The sequence below is a fragment of the Magallana gigas genome, chromosome 2 (assembly GCF_963853765.1).
Source record: "Magallana gigas chromosome 2, xbMagGiga1.1, whole genome shotgun sequence".
In the NCBI taxonomy this organism is placed as follows: domain Eukaryota; kingdom Metazoa; phylum Mollusca; class Bivalvia; order Ostreida; family Ostreidae; genus Magallana; species Magallana gigas.
Window position 1 is genome coordinate 44,499,054 of NC_088854.1, and position 19,869 is coordinate 44,518,922.

At 35.6% G+C, this 19,869-nt stretch overlaps 3 protein-coding genes and 1 long non-coding RNA gene across 6 annotated transcripts in view; 2 read left to right on the top strand and 2 right to left on the bottom strand.

The window, feature by feature from the left end:
* LOC117681234 (uncharacterized) lies at nucleotides 1-1,667 on the top strand. Its single transcript, XR_010709963.1, has 3 exons — nucleotides 1-261; nucleotides 376-507; nucleotides 739-1,667. It is a non-coding gene; the product is annotated as an uncharacterized lncRNA (long non-coding RNA).
* Nucleotides 670-19,869, bottom strand: part of LOC117681347 (phosphonoacetaldehyde hydrolase) — a 58,768-nt gene continuing 39,568 nt past the window's right edge. The window contains exons 2-3 of one of the 2 annotated variants that reach the window (XM_066072765.1): nucleotides 3,144-3,232; nucleotides 670-1,783 (exon numbers count right to left, since the gene is read on the bottom strand). In XM_066072765.1, the coding sequence (XP_065928837.1) occupies nucleotides 945-1,783; nucleotides 3,144-3,150 (846 nt within the window). In that variant the 5' untranslated portion in view covers nucleotides 3,151-3,232 and the 3' untranslated portion in view covers nucleotides 670-944. Of the gene's footprint in view, nucleotides 1,784-3,143; nucleotides 3,252-19,869 lie in introns of those variants that run through there. The other variant, XM_034445394.2, reaches the window with a different exon arrangement.
* LOC105325291 (nuclear pore glycoprotein p62) lies at nucleotides 4,607-16,336 on the bottom strand. Of its 2 annotated transcripts, none has more exons than XM_034445396.2 (9): nucleotides 16,110-16,336; nucleotides 9,079-9,159; nucleotides 8,008-8,331; nucleotides 7,387-7,684; nucleotides 6,814-7,006; nucleotides 5,988-6,172; nucleotides 5,679-5,790; nucleotides 5,508-5,574; nucleotides 4,607-5,095 (listed from the first exon to the last, which is right to left on the bottom strand). In XM_034445396.2, the coding sequence occupies exons 1-9, from the start codon at nucleotides 16,174-16,176 to the stop codon at nucleotides 5,004-5,006; spliced, it is 1,419 nt and encodes a 472-aa protein (XP_034301287.2). In that variant the 5' UTR covers nucleotides 16,177-16,336; the 3' UTR covers nucleotides 4,607-5,003. The 2 variants fall into 2 exon arrangements, with proteins under 2 accessions (XP_034301287.2, XP_034301286.2); XM_034445395.2 differs by having other exon boundaries at nucleotides 7,387-7,687; nucleotides 16,110-16,334.
* On the top strand, nucleotides 16,479-18,175 carry LOC109620633 (small ribosomal subunit protein bS21m). Its single transcript, XM_034445397.2, has 2 exons — nucleotides 16,479-16,632; nucleotides 17,703-18,175. Exons 1-2 carry the CDS (start codon nucleotides 16,538-16,540, stop codon nucleotides 17,878-17,880), a joined length of 273 nt encoding a protein of 90 aa, XP_034301288.1. The 5' UTR covers nucleotides 16,479-16,537; the 3' UTR covers nucleotides 17,881-18,175.

Sequence of the window (19,869 nt, forward strand, 5' to 3'; positions counted from 1 at the left end):
AAGTGTTTTGATATTTCAGCCAGCACGCTACGATATGGTTAGGAATTTTTAACGACCCATCAAACGTCAAAGAGATGGTCTGGTTCAACAGCACGAGCATTGAATACAATAACTTCAATTCTCCGACCAAGGATATTTTGGATGGCATGGCAGCCAACAAAACAAACTCCACCGACCTGTGTATGTATGCAGAAGTGACCGACAACATGATATGGAAAATCAAACACTGCGAAGAAAAGCTCGACTTTGGGTGCGAGATAAGTAGGTTTTAAAAACAATATTTACTTTGCTCTTGGCTCTTCCTGTATCATATCTGTCGTGACAAAACTCAGATTTGCAGATGCAATGTTTTGACAGTCCTTTTTTTTTTTAAAGTTGGTCCTGATATACAAGTTTTGCCAGCAAGTTTAAAGGACGTAATTTGCCCAGAGCTGCTGAAAATGACCTCGGACGACATTAAGCGCGGGGGTGTCATCCCTAGCCCCAACAGTACAAAGAATACCAAAGGTTCGAAGAGCGTTTCTATTGAAAAAAAAAAAATTATGCATTCATATAGTGTCTCGGGTAATGACTGCGAATTTTCAGTTACTTCTTTTTTTTCATCCGTCAAAAAAGAAGAAAACCAAGATATTTCACCTCTTGATATTTGCTTTTATTTTTTTTATATATATATATTAGTATTATATAAACTATTACGTATCTTATTATAAGATATGCTATTCTACATCCATATTTCAGCGGAAACGTACGGACATTTTAAACGGGAGGATATGCTACACTCTATGGGAAAAGGGATTGGTTATGAGAAAACGGAAAGCGACGTCGATTGTCTATTACGTTGTTTAATGAAACCAGGTTGTAATGACGTAATCATATTAGATAAATTTCACTGTCTCTTGTATCAACAATAAAGAAACAACGTAAAACGATATCCAATAGAATGTTTATGGTCTTTCTCCTCGAGCCAGTCTCCTGTTGATGTCTTCAACTACTTCCGGAAGGTCTTTGATGCTGTCTATGACGTAATGGGCACCTGTTTGTCGGAGCATTTCGCTGCTTTTTTGACAACGAATCGCCTCGTCCTCTTTGGTCAGTTTCTCTGCCTCCTCCAGGCTGTCGACGCCCATGTAGTTGCTGTATTGAGCCACGCCTACCCCCCAGCAGCCGGCCTCCAGCGCCTCACCTACCCCGCTTATCGTATCGTCCACCTTAACGACGGACTGTATAGGGTGAATGTCCAAAAGGTCCATGTTCTTGTAAACCATGAACGGCTTTGGTCTGGCGCCATGGGCTACTTCGTCCCCAGCAACAGTGACATCCGGGTAATATCCTTGCTTGTTGGCATCTTCTACAAGAACATCGACCATGGAACGCAGAAACCCCGTGGTGCTACCGATTTTGCATTTGAATTCCTTTTTAAGCGTGTTTACTGCATCGGCCGTTCCCGGAATCAGGTCCGTATATGTCCGGAGGCAGGCCAACTGCATCGGCACGAAGTCCTTAAACATGTTGTCAACGTCGCCTTGGTTCGGCTCCTTTCCGTAAACCTTCGTCCATCTTGCTCTAACCTCCGGATCCTCTGTGATTGACTTGATGTGCAGGTCCTTCCGTAGTCCCATAGGTTTCCTGGCCTCTTGCATAGAGATGGGGACCTTGTGTTTCTGGAACACCTCGCAAAAGACGACCGCCGGTGCCAGGACGTACTTGTCCGCCGTGGTTCCGCTCCAGTCCAGAATCACGCCCCTCACGGGCCCCACATACGTACGAGCAAAACGGTATACCCCTGTAAAAGACAAGGAATGGTTTCTAACGATACATTTTCGAGAGCGAGCGTTGAAAAGCACTAAATTAGGATTGCTTGGAAAATAAGAAAGAATAGCACAAAACACTAAACTATAAAATCAAACGTGCATTATTGGTTTAGCGACTTGCATGAGACTGAATTCACGTATTTAAGCCCCTTCTACCAGTCAAATACCAGTTGGATTTTAAGGTACAATTTTGACCGGTTATCTGTCCACTAGGTTGGTGACCTATTTTTTCCACCCCAAATCAGTTCAACAGGGTAAATAAAATTAAAAACATTGATTCAAGAGAGGTTTATCTGAAATTCGTGACTTTGCACAATACAATGTACAGTAACTGTCAAATTATATAACACCGTACCGTTTACAAGTACCTGCCGTTTTACGCGGTGCAGCTACAAATTGACTTGACGCTCAATTTTAAATTGGCATATATGTGTGCTAAATTATAAAAAATACTGTCGCAGCTTTCATTTCATAATTTGGATGGATCATTCTATACATTCATGCATTCTTTTTTTCGAAAAACATTTTACCCCCCCCCCCCCTTCCAACATGCATTCAGTACCAATCTAATCATTATTTTCTATATTATATCATTTACTTGTGACCTTGAAGATATAATTGTTATGAATAATTAAAAAAACTAGGTACAATGTAATGTAAGAGAGTTGGGTATTGACTGTGCCCATAATCTTCGATTTCAGCTAGGGCATACTCATTGAAAATAAAGTTGCAATATGGCATAAATACACGTAATTGGTAATATCCAACATATTTAAAACCTCATATATTCTGATCTTCTTCAAGTATCATGAAATTATTAAGGTATTTTTATATTCTTAGATAAAAAAAAAAAATACACATGCAGAGGAAACACTATTCAAGAACATCTAACAATGAATCGCCATTACTCGTCAGGTCAGTCTTAAGAATTGTTTAAACAATAAAAAATTAAAAAATCCGAGTAGCAAAGGAACGTTCGTATCAGGGCGTCATGTCAGTAGATCTACTACAATATCATATGTAGTACTGGTGACACTCATCACCAAATTTAAGCCATCAATTAATCTTTCATCATTGCACGTCCTGCAGTATAAAAGTAATGAATATTCATATATTTTTTTGGCAAATTAAACCGTAGCTTCATGATAGTGTGTGCCAATTATTTTCAACGATGAACAACACGATGCGCAAATTCTGCAGCAAAATTTGCATCAGCATCTTTTTCATGATAAACCGAAAATAAGCTGACAATATTCTCCTACCAATGTGAATAACTATCATTAATAGTTTGTTATAGAAAACATAGGAGACTGAAAAATAGAGCGTACTCACCTGTCATCGTCTAAATTTTATCAACACAACACTTCAAAAAGTCAAGGACGAACGTAATCGGGAATTTCCGGCACTTCTCCGAAGAGCTGAGAATATGGAAGAAAAAAAATCGATTCCTTTTTACACTTACTCCAAGTTGCCGAGATTAATCAAATAAATAAACATTTGACCTCAGTACGTTGTATTCATCTCTGCAAGTCCAAATTAAGATTTTATGTAAATACACGAAGTGTCACTGACCCAGTGTCCGCAACTTTATTTTTATCAACAGCGCTAATTCAAAGGGCAGAGTTTTTGTTAATACAAAATAAAGATCTAACGTTATACAAATGAAGATCAATAGCTTGCATGTATATTCAATGGGGTAAACAATTTTAGCAAAGAGAGAAAAGAAATTTCAATTTCAAGACCATTACAGATTTATATTTTCATCTTTATATAGTCACTTTGTAAATATCCATGGCACATACATATGCATGTATTAATGAAGCAATGTCTATCATATAGAATGCACTGCATTCATGAATAGTGTAGAAAATGCCCTTGCGTTCCCATAATCTAGAGTACAAAATGCATGAATTTGATATAGAACCATTTTAACAAGACCTTGGACTTTCAGTAGCTATCTAATTCTTGCGTCAAAACAAGTTAAAAATGACGCGGTTTCAAGCGAAATATGCACCGATTGCGTAGTCTTAGCTCTAAAGCCAGACAAATCTTGTTGATGTCAGAGAGCCATGGCCGAGTGGTAAACCCTGAAATTATTATTTTATGAGTTTTTAAAAAAATCATTTTTCTTACTCAAAAGGAAAATAACAGTTTTAGCTAGATGTCAAGGTTATTGTATGTGCCTAAATTAAAACTAAAAGATTATTCAAGTAAACAGAGATAGCATATATCATGTCTTAATTGTCAACTACAGCTGACCTCTCGAAAGACAGGGATGGGTAATTGAGTGTAACAAGAGGCCCATTGGTCACATCACTAACCTGAGCAACAATGGGCATAATAAAATCATTTTTATGGGTCGCATCCTACTCCTTGGGATCATGATTTTAACAAACAAGAATATAAACTACCTGAAGATGCTTCAACACAAGTTACAGCCAGGCTGGCCAATTGTTTTTCAGAAGATTTTTTCTCTATATATCAGATGTAAAAATTTCACCCCCCATTGTTCCCCAACCTTACCTCCGAGGATCATGATTTGACCACAATTGAATCATCACTACCTGAGAATGCTTCCACACAATTGAATCTTCACTACCTGAGGATGCTTCCACACAAGTTTCAGGTTTTATGGTTACCGGTAATTGGTTTTTGAGAAGAAGATTTTATTTTATTTATGGTATATATATTCTAAGGGAAAATTTGCAGCATTATTATTTTAAATAGCAAACTCTGTATTACAAAAAAAACCTTTTATACCAAGCCATGTACCAGTAAATTCTATTTACAAACTGCAGAATAAAATGCTCCTTTATTGTGATTATAATAAAGCAAATTTCCACTCTTTTCTAACTCAAACGCAGTACATCCATGAATAAGTAACAGTCACCACCATTTGTATATTGTTAACTGTAATCTGGAACCTTTATTGTTGTTTAGTCTTTGGGGACAACCTGTACATACGAGAAGGACAATAATAAATGTTGTAATTCACAAACAACAGTTTAATGTTCTCCTTGAAACCAACAAGGTGTTTTTAAATGAGAAGAAGTACATGTTCAACTATCACATTAGATCTCTTATAGAAGTCTCATATCCGCACATTTTCAAAATCTGTGATGCTCAGTCTGTTTTGATCCATGAATCACAGATCAGTTATGTGAATATGTGAATACTGGTAGGTAGCTACCATCAGTTGTACACAAGTCTGAAATTCCTTTCCTGTTCTCTCTTTTGAACCTCCATCTGTTTTGAAATTTCATCAACTTTCCTCCCAAGAAGAGCTGAAAAACATAAAAAAGAGTATTTCAATTTCACAAGTAGAATAATGACGGCATGCGTTAAGAATATCTTAATATCTTTAACTGCTGTCCACTAGCAAATGATAATACATGACCCCCCCCCCCCTTAAAAAAATCTAATATTATTACTGTACATTCCTATTTAAACACGAGGAATAAATATCCGCGTAAAAGTGCAAGAAGCGCATCTTGCAAATTTTAAAATCTCGCTTTTATTTTTTTAAAATATGTAAACTACATGAAACTATGATAAAAATTTGGCATCGCGATTTTATGTTCTCACAATTTTGTGGAAAACGGCTTAATCGCAGATTTAAGTACTTGCGTAAAAAAAGGAATATACAGTACACGTGAACATGATCTCAAATACTCTACACATATAAAAATTTCTTACTTGAATTCTGATCAATCCATTGCAGGGAATCCATGTGAGAGTTGAGAATCTTTGTAATTTGCTGAATCTGTAAATATTACATAAAAATAAATAATCATGTAATACACAAAACGAACAAGGAATGTCATTAATAAAATGAGTTCATTGATAACTGTAGTGATTTCCCCTTACTGGGTCTGTTTGGTCTTGGTTTGTATTTGATGAATTCAAGTGGTCGATAATTTCCTTCAAATCTGACAACATTCTCTTCAGCTGAGCATCAATATTCTCGGCTAACTGATATCTAAAAACACAACACATACAATAGAAATGCTTTTCTAAAATTTGAAATTTCATCCCCAAATTACCAATAATCAAAATGATTTCTATTGCACCTCTGTATATTTTGAATCATAAGTTGCAGAAATAAAGACAACATATCGGTATCCAAATTTCCCATAATACAATTTCATGAATGAATCTGATTGGTAGCTGACTTACGTGTTTTCCCTCTCCAGTGCGGAATGCTGCTGAATGTTGATGTTCGGCTGCTGCTCCACAGCTTTCTCCAGTGGGGCCAGGAGTTCCTCCAGCTCTCTCTGCTGGGAGTGAATGAAGTCCAACTCATAGTCAAGCTTCTGCTGATCTACCTTAACACGCTCCATGTCACTGTTTAGTGTTGTGATCTGTGTACCAAAGAAATGAAAAAATAAATAAATCCTCAAGTAGAAATACAGTTAAACTTCGATATCTCGAATACAATGGATATGTCGAAGTGATTTTTAAGTCCCAACCCACCTATTTTTTAAGTATTTCACCCATGATATCTCTAATACTCGGATATCTCGTAGTTTTTCAACAGCCCCATCTAGTTCGAGATAACGAAGTTTGACTGTACATACCATATGCTTATTTTATTTTTTTTGGGGGGGGGGGGGGGGGGGGGCTTGCTGCAAATTTAGCAAATATAAACCAAATTTATACATTTTTTTTGTGTGTGCAAAAGTTATCTTTTGCAATTACAAAACTTTTTTATGGCAAACAATATTAACTGATATGATTTTTGCATGTTTAATTTTTTTTCCACAGAAATGGCTGTGAAATTTGTGAATATATATTATGGCTAAAATTACTGAATAAACAGTGAACATGTAACACAATACATATAGTCATTGTTATTTGTCAAAAAGAGTAGACTTATATTTCATAGTGGCTAATGCCAATGTCTCTAGAGACATTGTGTCATAGTGTCAGTGTCTGGAGACATCAACATGAATCATTGACTAATACATTGTGTTGCATATACATGAACTAAACTCTATCCAACCTTTTCTCCGTTCTCCACAAGGAGGCGATCCCAGGCGTTGACCTGGGTAGCGAGCTCCAGAAAGTCCTGCTCCTGTTTCTCCAGCTCCGACATCCACTTGTTGATGTTCTCCTCTAGCTGTTGGTACGACATCTTGGAGCCTGCACTGGCTGCTGCCACCGATACTCCCGCTGCAGAGCTTACTGCCGCCGAACTATAGGAGTATGATAGTAACTGAATAACTAATCACTGGACAACTAAACATTTTGATTTTTATCACCTCAAATTCAAATTTTTTTACGGTATTTCATTGAGCCTAATTCCTAAATTTCTTACAAATAAATACAATTTTTAACAAAAAATATCACAATCAAATCTTAGTTACCGTAATATATTAAATAGTAAAAATAGAAAACACTATTCTAGCAGAAAATTTTAAGAATTTCACAATGATTACTGATTTTTAAAATAATCACCCTAAAAATATTCAGCAATGTTTCTGCTGGTAATAATAATATTGATAATAATGACAACCATCAGGATGAATTTTAATTTAAGAGTTACAAATATTATCTCTATGTAGATAATAAGTACCTTGTAGCAGCAACTGGTGTTGGAAAGCCAAGGGTGCTCTGTGTTGTGCTAGCAGCTGTAGTAGCACCACCAATCAGTGAGCCCAGGGTCGGCGCCGCTGTTGTTTTCTGTGTGCCAAAGGTAATCCCACCACCACTGGAGGCTGTCCCCAGGGGATTTCCTGTGATTGTTGTGGAGGCAGCAGTTCCCAGAGTCCCGAGAGTGGGGCCCGCTGTACTGGTGGCCTGGGTGGTACCCAGGGAAATTCCCACTGGCTTAGTAGCAGCTGCAGGCTGTCCAGTTAAGCTGAAACCTGCCCCTGCTGAATTCAATTGGAGGCATTGCAATGAAGCAGAAATTTACACAGAGATAAGATTTTGTTGAACTGTGATCTAACATTGTTTTGTAAAGATTTCTGAAGAGAATTGAAAACTGAACAGTTCATATAAATCATTTTATTATGGAGATTCGAGATAATGGTAGCTGTACCATTTTCATATTACATGTATAAGAGAGTGCTGCATTGTTTTTTTTTAATTGATTTGTATCATGTGATTATACAGTAAAAATATCATTAAATAGATCAAATTTAAAGACCAATAACTCTGGTATAAGATATAAAAATCATATCCTTTTCCATACCTGTGCCAAGAGTGGCCCCTAAAGTCAGACCTGTAGTTCCTGTCGGGGCAGCTGAGGCTCCTACAGGTGCTGCTGCTGGGGTTCCTATGGAGGCTGTTGGCATTTTACCCATGGCAAATCCTGCCAGTCCCCCTAACTGTGTGCCAGTGGAAGCGGGGGCATTTGGCTGGGTAGAGGGTGTGGCCTGGGGGACACTTCCAGGGTTTTGTCCAAAAGAAAACCCACCGGGTGTGGCCGATGCTGGAGTGGCAGATGATCCAAAGGAAAATCCCCCTTGGGCAGGGGTAGAGGACTGGGGCTGTCCCCCCAAAGAGAAGGGAGGTGCTACAAATAAAAAGAAATTTATCAAGTTTGATAAATATTTTAATACATAATATTATGAGCTAAATAAAGGGGCTAATAGGCTGTAACAGCATATGATGAAAATACTATACAAATTTTCACAAGGTTTGCTAGGGCCTCAACATCTCAAATATTTCTCGCCGTGAACCAGTTGTTGTCATATAGATGACGGGTCTGGATAAGGCTTGGTCGCAAACATTAGTCATCGCAAACCACTTTATCAGAAGTAAATCGCGAAATAAAGTTGTCGCGAATAAAAGTTTGTTTGCAGTACATTAGATCAATTATTAGAACATGTTATTTAACGCTGTTTTATCCGTCATATTACTCAATAAAAGAAAAATATATTCTCCATCACTGTCTGGTGAATAGTGGTTCCTACGAGATAATTTTCCTTCTCAATAATTTCATAGAACCTTACTACAAGTAGAGTAAAACACGGTTATAGCCAACACTTTTATAATGAATTGACGCTTACGGCAAAGTGATTTTTAATTCCCTGTGACTTAATTACATATTGTAAACTTGACGGATATAGTGAATTACGCTTATAACGAAGCAAAATCACCTGTCCCTGGTACTTCGTTATAAGCGTGTTTTACTGTATATCTATGAATTAAGTTAAGAATTTCATTTGGCAAAAGCTCTGTTCTACAAACCTCAGTTCATAAAAAATCTTTAGTTGACAACGAGTCAACGATTTGACATTTTATTCATCTCATTTCGTACCTGATGTTCCAGGAGCAGCCGGCTTTTGTCCAAATGAAAACCCGCCTCCTAGCGGTGTAGAGGTACTGGAACTAGCAGGAGCTGAAAATTAATTAATAAAGTTTTGTAAAAAATTTAAAGATAGTGTATGCAGTTTTATTTTTTGCCCAGTGTAATTTTCACCCTTTTACACTTGCGGGAGCAAAAAATCAATTTTAAAGGTATTAATACACATGTAAACTGACAAAAAATAATACCTAAGGAAATTGATATGTTGATTTGAGTGACTATTGTTATCTTGACTGTATCTTAATGAGTGGGCAAATCAAAAATATGCAGGTATCAAATAAAGTTTGTTCTGTTATGTAATGACATTTCAACTAAAATTGTATTCTGAATTTGCGTTTCACCAAAAAGTCACACCATACGAGGGTCAATCAAAAAATACGAAGACAATGTGGCTGTCTATCATATATTTTTCATTAAAGTCATACTTAACAGATTAATCTGTGCACCTACACTTATGTTATTGATATGCGAAGTTTTAGTCCATTTGGTGAAACGGTATTTTTGTTACCCCTTTTTAAAAACAACATGTTTAGTCACCACGGCGCACGGTAACGTTCAAAACATAACGTCAAGATTAAACACGCACAATTTATAGATATATCCCATCTTTATATCACGCTTAGTCTCTTGTGCCTTTCTCCTTACAATTTAAAATGGCACTGAACCACTTAACATCTTATTTGCACACATTTGTTCAAGAATCAGAAGTTAGTTCTTCAAAGTTTTCATTTTCTAACCATGTATCTATTAGTTTACAGTAAGGATAACCCTGAACGTCGGTTGACGTTACTTTTTTTTACCAAATATTTACAGATATTCTACTCTCTTTCGGACTGTTTTATATTCAAAATACAATTTCCACCACCCCCACAAAATTCATTACAGTTAAACACAAACTTGCAAATAATAGCTGACTTATTTTTTGCACCACTGAGCATTTTTACAGGTTGTATCGGCTTTTTCCTGAGTTAAATCCATTTTGATTGTACTTCTCGTTGCGCCGTGACGTCCGTCGACGTCGATGTTTTTAGTCAATTCTAAAGAGGACTATCTGTCTTTAGTTACTAATATCTGTTCGACAAAACAATATATCCCGTCATTATTTGGAACATAGAATACCATGACAATACTTAATTTGAGGTTTCAATATTTTTTGATTTTAAGCCCAATCTATAGAGATATTACTTTCAACATTATATGGTTTATTGTTGACATAAAACAAATTTTGACCGTGCGCCGTGACCTCATTTTTGCAGGATTAGATTCTAAATAATTCTTAGAAATTAAGGAATTTATTAAAAAAATTTCTTGCAAATTGTTTGAAACTATTGCTAAATTATGTCTACCAAATTTAGTAATGATATGACGTTAAGTAACATAGCTATGACAAAAGTCTTCGTATTTTTTGATTGACCCTCGTATATGTATTGAAAGATGTCTCAAACATGTACAGCAAAACTTGTTTATATAGCGAATTTCAAGGGATCTTAGGAAAAAAACTTTGTTATAGCCGTAATTTGTTATATGTTTATAAGGTATTTGTAAGAAATTTTTTAGCAAAATTGTTATAAAATAATCAGCTGACAGTACTTAAACTACTGTAATACTGAAAAATGTAACATGTTGCCAGCGGGAGATCCAAACTTAACGATACTTCATTATTTGCCATAAATTCGTAATAGCTGTGATCGTTATACATGGCGAATTTGTATAGGTTTGTATAACAATTTGCCTGGACATAAATCAGAGTTAATTAAAGCCAAACATTTGTTAATCCCTGTTCGTTATATTCAAGTTTTGTTGTATCCTAAAGCTATGGTGTCCTGATAGGGCCATTGCAAAATCTCAACAAAGAAGTTCCATCAAACAAGCAGTCACAATATCAAACAACTTAACAAAATATGCTTTTGGGCTAACACAACACATCAAAGAACTCAATGGCACGATTCTGACACGTTAGTGGGATAGTATGTTTTACAGCATGTTAAGTAACTGTGCAACGGTATGTGGTAAATTACCATGACAATGCATTGTGTGAAATTGCATTGGTGTGATGGCATGAGGTGTGACAGCACAACCAAAGTTGGTATGAAGTTTCATCAGCGAGTTATATGACATCTTGGCTTGACAGAGTATTGTCATTTTCGCTAGCCAAGGGTTTACAACCCACTCTGCCCCTCTACAACCCTTGGCAGATTAAGCCAATGTTTTTAGAAATAGCAGTGTCTTGCGTTTGAGATAAATTGGAGCAGCTAAAATGTATTTTTCAACTAAGATGTATTAAAAGAAATGGTCATTAAAAAAAACAACCAAGAATACCGGTAATTTTAACAAGAGGCCCAGGGGCCACATCGCTCACCTGAGCCTTAACTCTGATAAAATTAGCATTACAGTATCGAAATCAAAATATCTTTACAACTAAGTACAGTAGATCTTGCTAAAAAAAATTGAAAATCTGCCAATTTTTATCCACATCTGTTTTTGGTAAATACCAAGCACCTTTTGTTGTTGTACCTCTAAGAAGATTTTTCTCTAATCTTATATACCCCCCCCCCCCATTTTGTGGCCCCACTTTTCTCTAGGGAATCATGGTTTCATCAAACTTAAATCTGCATAACCTGAGGTTTCAAACAAAGTACTGAGTTTTGGACTGAAAACTTTCCCAGAATATTTTTAAAGATTTTCTCTATATATTCCTATGTTAAAATTCAACCCGCCATTGCGGCCCCGCCCTACCCCCAGGGACTATGATTTTGCAAACTTGAATTTATTCTCTACCCAAGGATGCCTCTAAACAAGTTTAAGCTTTTCTGGCCAAATAGTTTTTAACAAGAGGCCCATGGGCCACATCGCTCACCTGAGGAACAAGAGGTATGATAAAATCAGCTCAATGGAGTCATAATACAAACTATCTGGACAATGTACAATAATTCATGTACGGTAAATCCTGTATAAATAAAATCCATTTTCCCCTGGATATTCTTATGTTTATAATCATTAGTCCCTTTTCTAACAGGATGATTTTATAGTCATATCATATGTTGAGTATTGCAGATCTAAAAAAGATCCCTAACAATAGTTTATATATGGGATATAAACGTACATCAAACTCTGAACCTTCTCGTGAGGCCAAAGAATTGTCCTGGGCCCAAAGTCTTAACAATTATAAAGAATCATCTGGCTGATTAGTTTTTGAGAAGATTTTTAAAGATTTACCCTATATATTCCTTTGTTAAACTTTGACCCCCCCATTGTGGCCCCACCCTACCCCTGGGGATCATTATTTTCACAACTTTGAATCTACACTACCTGATGATGCTTTCACACAAGTTTCAGCTTTCCTGGCTGATTAGTTTCTGAGAAGAAGATTTTTAAAGAATAACTCTGTTTATTCATATGTAAAACATCGACCTCCCATTGTGGCCCAAACCAACCCCCAGGGGTCATGATTTTCACAAATTTGAATCTACACTACCTGAGTATGCTTCCACACAAGTTTTAGCTTTCCTGGCTAATTAGTTTCTGAGAAGAAGATTTACTGTATATAATCATATGTTAAACTTCGATCCCCCATTGTGGCCCCAACCTACCCCCAGGGGTCATGATTTTCACAACTTTGAATCTACACTACCTGAGGATGCTTCCACACAAGTTCCAGCTTTGCCTGCGAATTAGTTTCTGAGAAGAAGATTTTTAAAGATTTACTGTATATATTCCTATGTTAAACTTTGATCCCCCATTGTGGCCCCACCCTACACCCGGGGGTCATGATTTTCACAACTTTAAAATTTACACTACCTGAGGATGCATCCACACAAGTGTCAGCTTTCCTGTCTGATTATTTTCTGAGAAGAAGATTTTTAAAGATTTACTGTATATATTCCTATGTAAAACGTCGATCCCCTATTGTGGCCCCTCCCTACCCTCGGGGGTCATGATTTTCACAAATTTGAATCTTCACTACCTAAGGATGCATCCACACAAGTGTCAGCTTTCCTGGCTGATTAGTTTCTGAGAAGAAGATTTTTAAAGATTTACTTTTTATATTCATATGTTAAACTTAGACCCTCCATTGTGGCCCCACCCTACCCCCAGGGGTCATGATTTTCACATCTTTGAATCTACACTACCTGAAGATGCTTCCACACAAGTTTCAGCTTTCCTGGCCGATTAGTTTCTGAGAAGAAGATTTCTTAAGAGTTACTCTATATATTCATGTTAAACTTCGACCCCCAATTGTGGTCCCATCCTCAGGTGAGCTAAAAAGGTTAAGTTTACAATTCAATAAGTGGGTTTCTGGAAGAACAGATTTTGAAAATTTTCGTAATAAATATTGACTATTTTTTATACTTTTTTAATCTTTAGCTTTTAAGATCTGTGTACAAACATAGAATTGTGAGCAAATCTCTGTATCTTACTTATAATTCGAAGCTTAACACTCAAATATGGTTAGTAAATAGAAATTGTAAACAACATGCACTACATGTATAACAAATCAAGAAAACAATTTATTTTTTCGAAATGAATCATATATATATACATGGATATACCTACATATTTCCGTAAGCGATATTAAACTCTATTTAAACTGAATAAACTAGAGAAAATGCCGAGCATCTCAACAAAACCTATAGCATTAATCTACCATTACGCAAAAGATAATGCCGAATTACCGATAGAATGAATTGTATTTCAGTACCCCTACATCAGACTTTGCTTAATATGCGCAGGTAAACAGTTAACGTAACTGTTTGATTTACCGAAGTCTCTGATTGATTTGATACGAAAAATCACGAAATACAGACGATAGTTTCCAGGTTACAAAGCATAAATAATGAAAACGAAACGAAAATCAGAACAAGCTAACACCAACGTCATGTGTGAAAACTGTCAACGCATTGAAATATTTAGCCTCAATTTACTTCACAAAATCGGCACCAATATATTTTTCATGTTTCAAAACTTCCCTTCATACGCGAACTGTTGCACAACAAGCAAATTCATCATAGTCAGATCGACCCTTTTTCGTATAATGTCATGGCTGCTTTAAACAAAGAACCTCGTTTTAGAAGTATGGAATACGAGTCTTGGTAAAATGGGTAATGCAAACCCGGGCCGTGGCAAAATAAATGCCAGGGCAGATCGGCAATTGTCAATTCCAAATACGCATTATTTTGCAGCAATATCTACAGCGAATACAAATATACTAGTCCATCAAATATCCTGAAATTTTAATGAGATTGGCAGATTAATAACTGCCAATCTTTTGTTTTGCCTAGGCCAAGTCTTGCCTACCCATTTTACCGGATGCCGAGCCCGATTGAAATACGCCTTTCCTTTATTATTATTTTCGTAATAACTTCGATTTGAAACAAAATTACCACTTAATTTTTGCAATTTATATTTTCCTTCCCATAAGGATAATTTATGCTAAACTACGTTGAATTTGCCTCGGTAGTTCTTGAGAAGAAGATTTTTAAAAATGCACCCCCCTTTTTCTACAGTTTCAAGGTTTTCTCCGCTTTGAATACAGATCGGACTTTAATTTTTGCAATTTATATTCGCCCTCCCATAAGGATGCTTTGTGCCAAATTTGGTTGAAATTGGATAAGCAGTTTTAGAGAAGAAGTGCAAAATGTAAAAAGTTTACAGACGGACAGACGGACAGACGGACGGACGGACAGACGGACGACGGACAAAATGTGATCAGAATAGCTCACTTGAGCTTTCAGCTCAGGTGAGCTAAAAAGAAGATTTTTAAAGATTTTCTCTATATATTCCTATGTAAAAATTCATCCCCCATTGTGGCCTCACTGTACCCCAGGACTATGATTTAAACAAATTTGAATCTATACGACCTGAGGATGCTTCCATTTTAATTTGAGCTTTTCTGGCCAAATAGTTTTTGAGAAGAAGATTTTTAAAGATTTTCTCTATATATGCCTATGTAAAACTTGATCCCCCCATTGTGGTCCCACCCTACCCATGGGGACCATGATTTGAACAAACTTGAATTTACACTACCTGAGGATGCCTCCACACAAGTATTCTTTTCTGGCCAAATAGTTTTTGAGAAGAAGATTTTTGAAAAATACTAACAAATTTTCAATAATTCTCAATTATCTCCCCTTTAAAGAGGGCGTGGCCCTTCATTTGAACAAACTTGAATCCCCTTCACCCAGTGATGCTTTGTGCCAAATTTGTTTGAAATCTACCCAGTGGTTCTGGAGAAGAAGAAGAAGAAAATGTGAAAAGTTTACAACGACAACGCCGCCAACAACAGACAACTGACAAATTTTGATCAGAAAAGCTCACTTGAGCTTCAGCTCAGGTGAGGTAAAAACACATATACAGCACCTATCAGACCCAACCTAACACCAGAGTTAACCCCAACTAACTACGGGTTTACTTTTGGGGTTTACTCGGGAATTGCTTTTGAGGTCGATTGTACCCACTGAAGTGTGAAGCAGACCTGTCTTTTATCTTACCATCTTACTGCCTGTAATTTCCGCCCCTTGTATATTGCGAATACACATGTAGTGTCTGTTTTCAGGGGTATACTCTTGATCGTGTAACAATGATTGTAATTAAATTTTGTATGAAAACACAATGAACTAAAGCCCCCATAAGTAGATTCCCTGTGATCACCTGGCTTCGCAGCCAATCAGATTCCGTTGTGAGAGTTTTTGATTTTGTCACCTAAATCACCAAGGGTTGTAGAGTGGATCCTAAACCCTTGGCTTGCGAAGATAGAGTATTGTTTGACTGCGTGATAGTATAGTGGTTATTCCAGTAATGGTGTTAAGTTTGGAAATGGTTCTATGTGAACACCATATTTAGCTGTTTAGCAGTTGTGCATTTTCGATAAGCCAGGTGAAACTGGGCATGACAAGAGCATGACAAAGGATTTTTACTGAATGACAATAATCATAAGCAGATTGTTTCAATAAAAATGTTTCTTGCAAGTTTAAAGATAAACCAACCTCCTTGCGTTGATGGTGTTTGGGTTCCAAATGTAAATCCACTTCCCCCCGAATTTCCTCCGAACATACTTGCTGAGGTATTATTCTTTGACACTTCTTCAGTCTTAAGTATTATAATTACACTTTCTTCAAAGTTATTTTGAACAATAAACACATCAAAAGCTAGCTTAAGATAATTATTTCAATTTTCGCAGTTTTTAATCAAACCTGGGAATTCCCTCCACTATGAATGGAACCGGATGCACATATAAAATATTAATTTTTTCCCAATCGATTCGGGATTATTAAATCTTCGTGTGATTTTCATCAAATCGGTTTTAAGATGTTGAATAGCCTTTTTTCAAATATATATATTGTAACTAAAGACAGAGAAAATTCATATTCGCATAAACTATGTAACGTTAGCAGTTAAACGAACGAGTTAGTGAATGTCAACCACGAAAATGAGACATTTTCGCTTCGTTTCACGAACTGTTTTTGTGAAAAATAATAATATTGAAAAGGGTCTACAGGTCGTAAATAGGTAGGTTTACATAAATATACACGAATAAACAATGTTTGTGTCAATTAACTTATAAAATAGATATTTATATTGTTTAATCTTTATTGTTATGAATGATCTCTGCGAGGAAATTCGGATAAACTATGAAACAAGTTGGGACCAACCTCCCAAATGGGATATCATCAACAATACTTGTCGAAATAAAAAAAATCTTTATTTTGCAATGAATTTTCATTTCCCATTTAGTAAATTGGTCCCAACCTGTTACAACATATTACAAAACGGTCCTGGTTTATCTGTATACTATTCTTCTTCTTCTTCTTCTTCTTCTTTGCTGACTTCAGTATCAAATGTAAGTAGAATGCCAAGCACAGCTAAAAACCTCTTATCTACAAGTTAAAAACTAGCTAAGGGTGACAGGAGGCAGCCATGGTGGTTAATTAGCTACTTCTTGAGGCCCTCAATGGTTATGGCATCTCTGACATGATCTGGCAGGCTGTTTCAGTCCCTGATGGTTCTAGGGAATAAGGAAAACTTGTACACGTCTTCACATGTTGTGGCTGACAGTACATTGTATTTTGCAACCCTTGTTCGATTATCCCCTGGTGTTAAGTACGATGTTGCTGGGATATCGATTAGCTCGTTGCTTATCTTTTAAATCATAATAAGCGGTGATCATAGTCAGCACTTTGCAAAGGATCCCAGTGTAGATCTTCTTTCATCAATGTTACACAGCCTGGTGTTCTTTCATTATAATTGCTCTTAAAAAACTCCCCTGGACACTCTCCAGCATTGTGTTTGGGTCTGTAGATAAGGATCCCAAACAGTCTCTGCATACTCCAAGGTGGGTCTGACCATTGTACTTAAAGTAGTAGATTTGATGTCAGCTCTGCATCCCTGGAAATTGTGGCAAAGAAAGCCTATAGAGTTTTGCTCCCAGTGATCAACATGAAAAACGTTTTATCTTTAATTGAGAAACATATGATTGTTGAAATTTGAACAGTGACTGTCAGTCTTATGTCCAGGTAAATAAAATAATGTACATAACTACATATATTAACAAGTAACACATTCATATTTTTATTTTGAAGGATGATGAAAGATGGATCGATTACAGCAGCAATTAGAAAGAATAGGGAATATATGAAACCATGCGAGGAGCGAAGTTTGGTTGACCGGATGCGAGCAAAGAGAATATATGGTGAAGGCATGTCCAAGAAAGTTGACTTTTTAATGCGAAAAAGCCGGACAAATCCCCACCCAAGATAGAAAAAGATATGATGTGTGGTTGTTTTAATCAGAAGACTAGAGTTTAATATTGAAATTTGCGAGTGATGTTTGACAGAATGCAATGAAAAGAGGATTTTCAGCACATAAATACATCATTCTTCTTAGTACGTCAAGTACAGCGAGCATTTACCGGGTAGATAAGCTAAAACAGAATTGTATTAGCTAAAGTGGTTTTGTTTTTTCAGTATGATTGTACACCTACTTTGCATTTGAAATTGTTCAGAATGTTGGTACCAATGATGGGTACAATTAATAAAATAGAAGATGAATTGTTCATTTGATGATAATTTGTTTTACTAGCATGGAAACCCTTGTGCTTTTAAGGTTTGGCTATCATATACAGGAAGATGGAGCTGTTAACGTTCAACAGCTGTTCGATCATGTCAAATTTCCTATGCTGAATATATATATATTCAAGGATTATGAATGACGTCTAAATGTACCCAATTACATTAAATATTAATTTTCCAGGAAAGCACTGTACACAAACACACTTGGTTATTATAAATTCAGTTTCATCCCCTCTATTTTTAAAATGTACTTTTAATTTATCGAATATAACAAATTACTTTTGCAATGAGTCATATATAGACATATTTTTCTGTACTGGTAGATGGAATAGAGTGTTGCTTTATAATATGGAACAGAATAAAACGAAAAACGGAAGTTCTTACTCTATAGGTAAATGCGTGAAATACCGGTACGTGCAAATTATAATCAAAACAAAAATTGTTTATATCTTTTAACAAATTATCAATATAAGTTGAATAATAATAATAATGTTGTATATGTCTAAAGTTTTCATATAAATACATGTATATAAGATTAGAGGGACTTTGACACGATTCGGGATCAAAAATTTTAATTTAATTTTTTATATATAAAATGGGTTACTGGTGCATTTTAAATGATTGATCAAAATATTGAATGTTTAAGTCAAGTTACAAGTGAAATGCAGAGGTAAGAATTGATTGTTATGTAAACAAAACTGGAGTCTTATAATTGTTTACAAAAAATAAAATGTAGAGAATTGCCATTTCTTACACAAAATGACATGTAAAAAACAATTAAAACTAACTCAATATCTTCATAAATACTATTATCACCAAATAAAGTTAATTTGATTGAAACTTATACCAATACAAATGCACAACACATATGTAAAAAATGACAATATTCAAGCTTTGTTTACAAAACAAAGAATTATGAACTCTGTATTTTGCCCATAACTTTATATATGACTTTCAAATTTTGACATAACATTTTAAACTTCTATATTTATCATTATAAACATTTTAAATGGAAAAATAAAATTTGAAAAGTTTAAGTCAAATCGTGTTCAAGTCCCTTTAAAACGTTTCAATTCTTTCGGTATCAGATATCAAATAGCTAAATGTTATTGAATAAAATGGATGAATATAAATATAACAGTATACATTATGAAAACTGTGCATAAACTTATACATGGAGCTGTATATGTCTGAACTACAATCTACTATCTTATGAAAAACAAGAGGGTGTCGTTAATTAATTAACGGTGTCGTAAATGCAGGATTAGAAAGAGACAATTTAGATAAAAACAAAGCCTTAGAATTTGTATCTACATGGCGTTAAAAAAAATCACTAATTAAAATTTCAAAACTTATCTAAGTTGGAAATTCCAAGATTAAAGTTGGAAATTCCAACTTTAAATTTGGAATTTTAAAGAAAAAAAAATTACAATGTGGCACTATTACGCTTCCGTAATTGTACATATATCAGATGTGGACGTTCTACTTGGATTTTGACAATTCATGGAAAAAAATACCACATGTTGAACTTAATGTTTGGCAAAATGTTGCATATAGAGAACGTGTACTTCATATCGCTTGATAGCTAGTCTTTGTCAGTTTATAAGGGTTGACAAATGGATTATAGATACTATTTACTCAAAAGAAAACCCGGTTTGCTGTCAGACTTCAACTTTTC